Source organism: Pogonomyrmex barbatus, unplaced genomic scaffold (assembly GCF_055798465.1).
Source record: "Pogonomyrmex barbatus isolate J1 unplaced genomic scaffold, ASM5579846v1 scaffold16, whole genome shotgun sequence".
In the NCBI taxonomy this organism is placed as follows: domain Eukaryota; kingdom Metazoa; phylum Arthropoda; class Insecta; order Hymenoptera; family Formicidae; genus Pogonomyrmex; species Pogonomyrmex barbatus.
The window spans coordinates 2694652-2706699 of NW_028297112.1; the positions used below are offsets into that span (position 1 = coordinate 2694652).

General features: G+C 23.8%; 1 protein-coding gene across 3 annotated transcripts; it reads right to left on the reverse strand.

Annotated features, from left to right (window-relative positions):
• Nucleotides 1-14: 14 nt before the first annotated feature.
• Nucleotides 15-9786, reverse strand: LOC105425799 (insulin-degrading enzyme-like). Of its 3 annotated transcripts, none has more exons than XM_089073937.1 (14): nt 9464-9786; nt 7312-7495; nt 6437-6937; nt 5280-5488; nt 4716-4964; nt 4206-4589; nt 3647-3756; nt 3103-3247; nt 2686-2796; nt 2469-2589; nt 2126-2323; nt 1590-1879; nt 1174-1383; nt 15-852 (listed from the first exon to the last, which is right to left on the reverse strand). In XM_089073937.1, the coding sequence occupies exons 2-14, from the start codon at nt 7478-7480 to the stop codon at nt 628-630; spliced, it is 2922 nt and encodes a 973-aa protein (XP_088930063.1). In that variant the 5' UTR covers nt 7481-7495; nt 9464-9786; the 3' UTR covers nt 15-627. The 3 variants fall into 3 exon arrangements, with proteins under 3 accessions (XP_088930063.1, XP_088930062.1, XP_088930064.1); XM_089073936.1 differs by having other exon boundaries at nt 7312-7517; nt 9464-9784; XM_089073938.1 differs by having other exon boundaries at nt 5280-5482; nt 7312-7517; nt 9464-9781.
• Nucleotides 9787-12048: the final 2262 nt, after the last annotated feature.

The following is a 12048-nucleotide window of genomic DNA, read 5'->3' on the forward strand; positions in this document are numbered from 1 at the left end:
AAAAAAAAATAATATTTAAAATGCACACTATATTTAATTTATTAAAATTAATAATATAAGTTCTACATCAAATTGTACTTAATTCGTCAAAATCATTTATATATAAATTATTGTGTATATATATATATATAAATAATGTAAAATAAATTTTGTAAAATAGCTATCTAAAAACAATTAGATTACTTTTAACAAAAAATATTGTATTTCAAATATTAAAATTTTATAAGAAAATTTTTAATAATATTTTTAATTTACATTATTTGATTTTAATTAAAGAATAATAATTTTAAAATTTTGTAAAACGAGGTCTATATAAAACAATATTTATACACCAAGAAAGTGATATATGTTAATCATGCAAAGAAAATTTACAGAATTTCAACAATATAAATTAAAAATAAATACTATCAGACTGGTTCCCAATAATAAACCGTAAGCATCTGTCGTATTCTATAAATGCATGTCATATTTTTCTAATTGTAATTTCGCTAATAAGTGATTCATTAATTTCCATAAAATAATGAATCAATTTTTTTTAAATAATTTTACAAATTAATTAGTTATGCATGTAAACAAATTCATTCATTTAATTTGCTATTCTTATCATTTGATAGAAATTTTCTTATTCTATTTTAGAAGATCCATCTTTTTAGAATATTCTTTAAACGGTTTTAATATAGGATATAAACTTTGACTATTTTTAAATGACATAATATCGTTGATTTTCTTAATCTTTTCATCAATTGATAAATTTGCAATTTTCTCAGTATAGACTGAGTTCTTTTCTGTTGATGTCATTGTAGATATCACATGTATTGATAATTTAGGTTGAGCTTTGCTTTGTATCTTTTCCTAAAATATTGTATATGTTATTAATTTTTCAACATAAAAATTTCTCTCGCAAAAATTATATTATACCTAGAATATGTATACAAAAATTATATTCTATATATATTTTTCTATATGTAGAAATATATATATATATATATATATATATATATATATATATATATATAGAAATATATACAGAAAAATATATATCGAATATTTTTCTTATATATCGAATATAATTATATATATTTTTTTTCATATGTTTCGTCATAGTAATATATCTTATTTCTTGAGGTTTTTGCATGTACAATAACTTGTAAAATATAAACAATAAATAATTACCTTAAAGAAATCAAGTAATTGCTGTCGCGTTATCGTCTTTAAGTAAGATACTTCAATATTTGCTCGGTCGAAGTTATATTGTTGACTTGAAATCTCTTTCCAATATAAAGTACATCGTGCATTTATTTCTTCTGGTTTCTCTAAACATAATGTAACCACAGCTTTTTTAAATTTCTCAAATTGCTCTTCAGGCATGGCTGTAATATGATCCTAAAATGTTATTATAATGATGTTAATGATATATTCACATAGAAATATAATTTCATAATATTACATAATAAATAGATTAATATTGTTTTATTTACGATATTATAGAATATGTGATAAATATAAGTAAAGAAGGATTCTTAGATTTTGATTAATATATTAACATATTATTTTTTATTATTATTATTATATAAATAATTATTACTTACCAACATGAAGTCTATAAACGAATTAATCTCTTTTTCGACATATTGTGGATGCTTATCACCTTGAACTACAATTTGCAAACCTTGCGTCCCATTTGTTCTATAAATACCACTATATAGTATATAACCTAAATTCTTTTTTATTCTTAAAGTGTTGAAAGGCTCAGCAATAATTTGTAGCAAGAGTTCTAAGAGCATATTTGACTCTGTTGATTGTAAACCAGTCTGGTAATATATCATTGTACAAGAATTTTTTTGTAATTTACTTTCTATTTCAAATAAAAAATGGTAACCTAAAATAAACATTATTATATAATGTTGCGTATTGTATAATATGAACAATAATAGCTTATAACAGGGAGGAGAGAAACATTTAATTTTTAAAGCAAAAACTTCATTACAAATTAGAAATCTAATAAAAATTAAGCTTATTTTTTTCTTATTATTAGTTTATGTTCCTTAATGTAAATTGATTTTCTTTTTATTTAATTTGTTGTTGTGTAAATTTGCTATAATCAGATTATATTATGCATATTTACCATCTTCTAGTTTAATTCCACGATACAATATTGAGTACAGCAAAGGTATTGAATAAGGTTTAGTTTTCAACTTAGAGCTAATTAGTTTAACTGTATCTATAGCTTCTAGCTTAGTCACATTACCATGTATTAAGCATTCTATATGAATTTTATTAAATAGCTGCGGTATAAACCATTGGAGTCTCTCGACAGTTAAATCTACATATAACATATAAGGTATTTTTTAATAATTTTTAATTATATATAATTAAGAAGAGTTTGAAAAGGTTTAAATTTTTGAGAAGAAAAATAATTTTTAATGAAATAAAATAAAAAAAACATCCAAGTTATCTTCTATATTTACAAGTAGTTGATTCTAATAATTCATTTTCGAGCCAAGCTTGCTCGGTTAACAAGGTTCCCAGATAGTATTGTGCCTGTTCATAAGGCTCCTTAGCATCAAAATTTATTAAATTACTAATATACTGTAAATTATCAATAATTTTTTATTAAACTTTTTTATTAAAATGCTGCATTAAAAAAAAACTGGTTATATCGATTATACATTTTATTGTACATACATTTTCCTTCAGAATTTCAAATCTTTTTGGATCAACTTTAAAATTTATCATTCGATCTATAATATTTTCAAGCAGTATACCTTGCATATTATCGTAACCGCTTATGATAAGCTAAAAAAACGAATAGTTTTTCTCTTAATTTATTCTCTTTATAAATTTGTCAAGGATTACTATATAAGAATATAATTAGATGTAATTGTAAAAAACAAGTGACAAATAAAAATTAAGTTTGATTTGTGAACAAATAATATTTTATACATATATGAAGTAGCATTTCTTTTAAATATTAATTACAATAAAAAATTTAATAATTATTCAAATAACATCCAATATTATTTAAATAACATATTTCATCAATACCATTGGCCTAAATAATACATTTTACTAGTATCTTTATTGTTATATATATGTACTCACTGTCATTGCATATTTAGAATTATCAAGTTTCCATTGTATACCAGCTAACTCGGCATCATATGTATATTCACTTAGCGAATCGCAAAATACTTGGATAAACATACGAGTCAAATTGTAATTAACAGGATGCATATAGGCAAGTGGACTAAATTGAAAACAAAATAATGTATGTACAATAACGATAAAATACTGCTTTATTAAATATATTTCTTTTATTAAAAAAAAATATAGCAGTACTTATATTTAAGATATCTGTAAATAATAGTGTTTAAAGATATATAATTATAAATTTATTTCTTTAATAATATGATATCAATGACTACTTACTTATTAAAATACTATGATTACTTACGTATTAAAATTAATTATTGTTAAAATTTGCATAAAATGACAAAATAAGATTTTGAGAATATCACGAATCTTATTTAAAGATATTTTAATTATTTATAGTAATAAATCATATATTTATTTAAAACAGTTGATTCATTTAAACAATTCATTTAAAACAGTTAAAACATATTTCTTATAATCTTTTATTGCATACCTAATGAAATTGAAGATCATCTTCGCTTTTGGTACAAGAAATTCGTTATCTTTCTTATACCAAAGCTTTATGTACTCATTATCTTCCAAAATAATAGGAAATTGTTCTATCTGTAAAATTTAAACTATTAATACATATAATAATTATAAAAATAAAATAATAAATTGAAATAGATGATATAATTGATAAAGAATAGTGCAAAAGTGCATAAAATTCATCTTTTGTACCACTTCTCTCTTATCTCTATCACACTAGTTTTTTTATTTTCTATAAATTAATATCACTTCAGTATGTACATTTACTTAAAGCTAGTGCAGAGCAAAAATATTCTAAAATTGTTAATATTAGAATGTAAAGCTATATATGTAGAAGAAACCAAATTAATTTTAAATACATATCTATTTTAAACACATTAAATACATCTATTTTAAATTATATCAAATATTGTAAATAACGTAGTTTACGTTTTATATTTTATTTTAAATATTGCCAAATAGTACTAAAAAATTAATATTGTAGAACACAATAATTTTAATTATTTATTAGTTTCGTTAATTACATTAGCTTTGATGTCAAATTTAGTCGCTATAAAGTCGTTCTTGGATGGCAATTTCAATTCCGAATTATAGCCAGCGTTATTCCACATGTCTATTGTTTCTTCGGATATCTCCCCTTTCTTATAATCAATGTTGTACCATTTTTCGGTTTCATCTGCTATATCTTTGTGTACTTTCGCGATACAGTGAATTCTGATATTTTTTGGTGTCAAATAATTCATTATTTCAATAATCAAATCTGGTTGCCATTCAGTAAAAACGTGTTCTGCACTTAAAACTTTATTGATGGGATATTTTTGCAACGCGTAAGCCATAGACTGCATGTATGAAATAGGTTTATTTTTCTCCATAAAACGAAAATTTATATCCGCGATGTATTTATATTCCTGTAAATGTACAATCATATTGTTTCATATATAATAATTAATTATAACTGTAGAACGTCCAATAAATTGTGATACTACAATTTGTTAGACATTCTATATACAATTATATATTATTTTATCAATTACATTGTAGATCCATTCGACTGCGCCATTCAGTTTGAGCATATTGATATACTGAAATGTTAATTGAACAATATCTTTAACATGCTTAATACCTTCCTTAGTTAGATCAAAAAGAATACTGAAAAAACTGAAGCCTCTGGCACCATGGTTGTGTTTAGGTTCCACAGAATTACACCAATTTCTGGCCTTCAAAGCTGATAATAATGAGCCTTCTCCTTTATGTCCAAGCAAATGAGAAACGTAATGTGCAAGCTATATTATTAAGAAATAAGCACTAAATATATTATATTTCATTTAACACTTACTATACTTATTACTTTCATGTTATACATACAAAATGTAAAATAAAAATGTGTAATATTATCATAGGCAATACATATAATTATATAATTATATTTAAAAAAGCATATATTTATATACATATAAACGTATATAGACACACACACACACACACACACACACACACACACGCGCGCGCGCGCGCGCGCGCGCGCATGCACGCACACATGGGCACACTCGCGCGCACACACACATATATCTGTATAAAAATAAAAAAAAATATATTACCCGTGACTGGTAGTGTTGCTGTAAATCAGGCAAAGGGAACAACAAGTCCAATTTTCTTATATTCTTTATCGGAACAATATACCATATTGTGCAAAACTGCTCATTTTTAAATGGAGGTTCAGACCATACTGGACTTTCAATTTCTTTATTTCGTACTTCGGAAAAGAGATTTACTACCATATTTTCGAGTTCATTTAAACTCTCTAAACCTAAAATTTATTCCTTAATATAATATGTAATAAATAATATGTAGAGATATATAAAAAAGTTATAGTTCGTTCATGAAAAATGGATTAATTTTACTTAAAAGCCAAAACAAGAATATCCACAATTATTGTTCTATACTAGAGACATTTAAATTTTTTAAAAATAAGCCAATTTCTTTTTCTTATTTAAAATAAACGTGATAATGTTTTAGATATTTTCAAAAGCAAACTTTTAGCAATTTATACAAATATTTTCACATATTTTCTTATTTGTAATATTTCTCTTGTTCAAAATGGGACAATGCATAAATAATAAAATAATAAATTAAAATAATAAAAATAAGTTAAAAAGTAAAAAATGTATAACTTATATAAATAGATATTCTATTGTTCAATTCATACAGCGAGAAAAAATGAAATAGTTCTGGCAACTGTATTTATAGCAATTATGAAATTTAAGTATCTGCAATTAATTTTTCAAAGTGATAAGTATGAAAATAGTATTGACTACAATAAAAATATAATCTTGATAAAAATATGTAAATTATTATGATATGAAACAGCGACTCAACTATATAATTACTATAATTACTATAATTACTATAATTACATTTTTCTAATTTAGACAAATATTTTTGTGAAATAATATCACAATATCATTGAGATAAATTTAAAAAATACTGACAACAACGGTATACAATACATTACAGCTTCTAACGATTTACTAAAAGACATTAATATTATTACATTTTTTTGGTTCATATATATTTTGTTGATTGTTCTATTATAATTTTATCATACATAATTGAGACTCTATTTATGTACAAATTTCTAATTGCTGACATAACTTTTTTCTCTAGGTGTATATATCTCATGCTTCAATATTTTTACATGAAAAATTATAACAAAATGTTCCATTCATAAATAGATTTTTGTATATTATTATCGTACCTTTACCGAGAACACTTAGTGACATAATATTAGCAGAATAATATTTTTCATAAAATTCAAGCAGTCTATTTCGGATATTAATGCCTTTTTGCTTCGGTATTATATCTAATGTTTCTTTAGTGCCTATGTAGAATCTTGAAAATGGATGAGCGGGGTACGCAGATGATTTGTTTAATTGAATGATTCGCGTAGTATCATCTGCCAAGGTTGCCTCATATTCTGAATTTATGGCATTTATCTCGTGTTCGATCATGGTTTCCGTGAAGAGAGGTGCTATGAAAAACTGTGCAAAGTAATCTAAAGCATCTTCCAACTTCTCGGCTGTTATATCGAAGAGATAAGTAGTGTGATCTATGTTTGTTATTGCATCGGTCCTACCCCCGTTTTCGGCCACGTACGTAGTGTAAGCATTATGTTGAGGATATTTCTCCGTTCCCTTGATCAACATATGTTCGCAGAAATGCGTTAACCCAGGCAGATCATCCGGATCGCACAAATGACCTGTAACACATTTTTTTCTTAATTAATTAATAATGAAATCGATAATTTAATTTAATAATTATTGATAAAAACATATAAATTCTTTATTAATATCAAATATAATCTCTCTAAGATAAATAATATAACATAAAAGATTTAAAATCATAAAATATTGAATTCATTGAAAATAAAAATACAAAATTTTTTAATGTAAAATAAAGTTAACATATTAAAAGATTTTAAGTATAAGAGTAAGAATATATAAGAAAGCTATAAAAAGTTTTACTATATCTTTGTGCTATCTATAATATATATATATATATATATAAAGTGTTTTTAAAATTTTTCCTATGAGAATTCCTATACATATCATTGATGGAAAATAAAGTAATTACCAATATTAATATCCATTGCGGCAGCGCTTATATCAGTTGTTGGATCACTGACTAAAAGTACTTTCATTTTATTAGCGAGTAATAAACCTCTGTATAATCGATGATCATTTTGTGATTTTATTATATTATCATATCGTTTTTCCACACGTTTGTCAGTTATTATTCGCATATTGGTCACTGAAATCTTGGATTCGGGAAATTTATTTCTAAAGATGATAAAAGTAACATAAAAAGATTTAAGTATAGAAAATAAGTATGCGTTGTTTTACTAATTAATTATGCTTATATATAAGTGATAATAAATAATATTCAAATTAATATAAAATTGTACGTTAAAATTGTAAGTCAAAAAATTATTTGTATAATAATATTATCCCAAAATATTTGTTTATTACAAAACACATTAAAAAAAATTTAATAAATATTTAAGAATACATAAAATGCTAAATAAAAATATTTAGATATTCGGAGAAATAAATCGGATAAACAAATAGGAGAATATTATAAAAGTATAAAATATTACATATATTATAAAATTACAATAAAATTGATTCTTCTTGATTTTGTTGAATTGTCAAGAATGAAATTTCCTTTATTTAAATCAAGTTTTCTTTAAATAAGGATCTAAAAGCCGGGAGTATGTAAGCTAAAACGCCGAATCTCTTGTTTATATTATAAAATAATGATCATACCTAACAAACGTTACGACTTCAGATTAAATTCTCCTCATCCTCAGTATATCATAACTCATACAATGTAAAGTTGTCCTATTATATTCCAAATTAATGCAAAAAATCAGAAAATAAAGGTAACAAGCGCATTAAAAATAATATTTAAAATATAATATCAAATATAATGTAAAATATTATTTTCGACGCGTTTGTAAATTTTATTAAATTCTAAATTAAAAATAATTTAGAATATAATAGGATAATTTTACATTGTATAAGTCATGACACACGAAAATGTCTTTATCTGAATGTCAAAATGTTTGTTATGTATGACTATTATTTTTAATTGTATAATGTAAACAACCGCACGCAAAATTCGAATATTTCAGATTTCATGCTTTTAACGTTTCAACTTGTTTAGGAAAACGTATATGCTGTAATTATATATTAATTTATTTTTTAAAATTATTCTTGTCTAGTAGCATAACACAAGTATAACATATTCTGTTTTTTTTTAGTTATTTCAATATTATTACATATTTTAAGATATGTATAGAAGAGGAATGCACATGGATTAAACAAAAGAAAATTTGACTTTACAGCTAACTAATAAAAACAGAAGAATTAACTATAATAACACTAAAAAAAAATTATAAATGCTTACATTTTTAAGCATTTTATTAAAATTGAACATAATATCTATAAAACATACATTTAATTAGTGTTATTTACAAAATTAATAAAAAATTATATGATACATATTTTCAGACCAAAATATTTTAATTAATGACCAATTTAAACTTAGCTATAAATATTTCAATTTTTAACGACATAAATTGTTATTTAATAGAGTTGATCAAGAGATTAACTAAAGTATGTACAGTTTGTTTATATTATATGTATTTTTTCTGGAATTAATTTATTAAATGTTTATTATTTTTTAATTATTACTAAAGTTACTGGAAACTTATATTAATGCATTTCTTTCTTTGAGGAAAAAAATTTTAAATAAAGTAAAGAATTGTATACAGCAAAAAGAATATTTAAAGTATATTATTATAACATAAAAATAACTGAATATAAAGAAAATATATTGACTTCAATTACTTTAATTGATTCAGGAGTATCAAAATGCAGAAATAAGTTATATAATGTATAATAAATAATTAATAATAACAGTTAAAAGCTTTGTCTAGAAATAAATCAAGAGTATAAATAAAGGACTTTTCGAACTGAAGCTAGATGACAACATTAAATATTTTAATAATTATTAACGTTATAGAAATTTATTGTTGCAACGCAATTGTTTCGATCTTTAATATGGTCATCTTTAGTGCGAAAATATTAATAAAGATAAATTAAATAAAGATAAATTAAATGAAACGTTATTTCTGATACATGTTAAATTCGGATAAAAAATTCGAAATGTCTTACAGTTATCCAAAGTATAAAAGATATAGGTGAGAAGAGAATTATAATACCTTATTTTAATCCGGCGAATTCGGCGAATAAGTTTGATTCTGTCAGGTAAGTCACCTAAGGCCAATTATGTGAATAATGACGAGTGGCGTGCTCGCGTTTGCAGAGGCACGTAGTTACATGGAGAGCAAACTGTGCGAATGTGCGGCATGCGAGATTTTAATATCCTCGTGACGTGTAGAAGGAGAACTCGTAAGGTTCGAAAAAAAACACGAAAAAACTAATTGTATACATATACGAATGTATCGATGAGTAGCGATTGACAGCGAGTTGTTGTTAGCACTTCTCCCTTCCCTTCGTTCGAATAACTTTGTGTGATTGAAAATTTAAATTCAAACACTGAAAACAAATTGAAACGCTGCAAAATGAAAAGCGGATATATTGGCCTGTATGAGAAAATAAATAAATTTTTAATTTTTCAAATTTTCTTTTTTATTTTTAACATTTTTCACAGATTTTTCTCTAAAGTAAATTTTAAATAAGAAAAAATATGTAACAAAATATATAACAGCTCGTAGAGCAATACAAATAAATAAGATTGATAGATGAGCAAAAAGGATCGTTGAAATAATAAAAATATTTATTAAAATAAATCAGAACATATCTTATAAACAAAGTTTAAATACTTGAAAATTTCGACTCAACACTGAGCTTTTTTCAGTTAGATAAAAATTCTAATATAAAATTTATAATAAAATATACTGATTATTGTATTGATCGTACTGATCATATTAATAAAGCTGCAGAAAATTAATATAATATATATGAAATGAGGCTACTAACAATATATAATTAAATAAGGTTCACAAAAGTAGTGTGAAAATCGCTGAGAACATACCGTTTATATAAAAATTAGAAAGTTAATAAATGAAAGTAAAATAAGAAATTCATATAAAAATTCATATAAATATTAATTAAGTATATAAGTATTAAGTATAATTATATAATATGTTTACAAATATATAAGTAATAATATCTTTTAATTTTCACATAATAAGATTTTGGTTTTTTTTCTTAACTTTTAACTTTTATTAATTTACACGATATTTTGTTTTTTAATTTTTAATTTATTATATCTTTTGTTTGTCTATAAATAAAGTATTCATTTTTGTGTTTTATGCTAATAGATTCTTATTAAATAAGATTCCCATTAAACATACAAAAAAGAAGAAAATTTTTCCTGATGATTTTATAGCATTTGATAATCATCACGACTTTACATTTTTACATTTGATTCAATCTTATTCTAGCCATCAATCGATGAACAGTCTTATTCAATTATGTCATTTGATCTTCATAATTTTTAAGAAAAATCAAAATTTGTTTATGTGAAAATTTGATTTTTACATATTTTGTTATATTGCATTACACTATGAACTCTAGATTTTTTATTTTATTTTTATTTATTAGTTTTACATTGTCTGTAACTATAAATTATATGTTAACATACAAGTTATAGTGCAAACAAAGTAAATATATACAAATAATATAAATTTATAGATTATAAATTATTGAAAATCTTTTATAAATTTAATTATAAATACAAAAGTAAATTTTATAATATATGTGTGTATTTACAATCTGTTTCATATACGTAATCATATTTTACGATGTGTATTACCGATTTTATGGATATAGCATGGAGTAGAATTAAAAGTTCTATATAGAATAATTTTGAAATATGTGACACCCTGATTCTGGACATAGTATGGAACAGAACCAAAGACCATGCACATAGCATGTTAGCCATTGGAAAAACTCAGTTATGACATACATAATGTCAAACTGTTCATTTTGTGCCCTTAGAGGCGCTAGTGAACAGGTTCCAATTAAAATGTGGATTCATATGTACATACTTGGGCTGGGGCCACTTTCATCAACTTTAGTTAATTTAATCTACCAAGTCCAATTATTTCATTGGACTTGATCAATCGTATTTGTTGTCAACAAATTGCAATTGGTTAATTCTAGTGGAATAATTAGTCGATTAAATTAACCGAGGGGTAAAATGATCTTTATAATGATCTTAAATCGGACAAAAAGTCCGGTTGAAAAAATTATTTTAAATCGTTTGTATTTCGTATGAAAAGTTTTGAAGTGTAAGTCACTCAGTTAATTAATTGATTATTGTAACGCCGTGTATTTGACCAGAATAATTAGCCGGACATAAATTAAACAAAGTTCTTACATGGAATTATTTGTATTGTTTTTATTTGTATTTGTATGAAGAGTTATGAAGTGTTATTAAAAGATTTTTGAGTTATCTAATTATAATTAAATATTTAAGAATTAAAATTGATCGAAATATATATTTACGCCATTATTCCAAAAATTTCATCATACGTCATAGACTCTCTAATATTCCGAGACTCATGGTTCTTTCTTGATCGATAAGATGAATAAATGATTCGACGAATCATAGTCGAATAATAGGAGAATAATCGACTATGATTGGTCAATTTCTTATGGCTTAAGGCTTAAATCACCTATTGTAGACCGGGACTAAAGCGTAGTCTACAATAGGCAGTAGCAATAGTGAATGAATCCCATGTAAGCCATAAGAAATTACCATCAATCACAGTCGAGT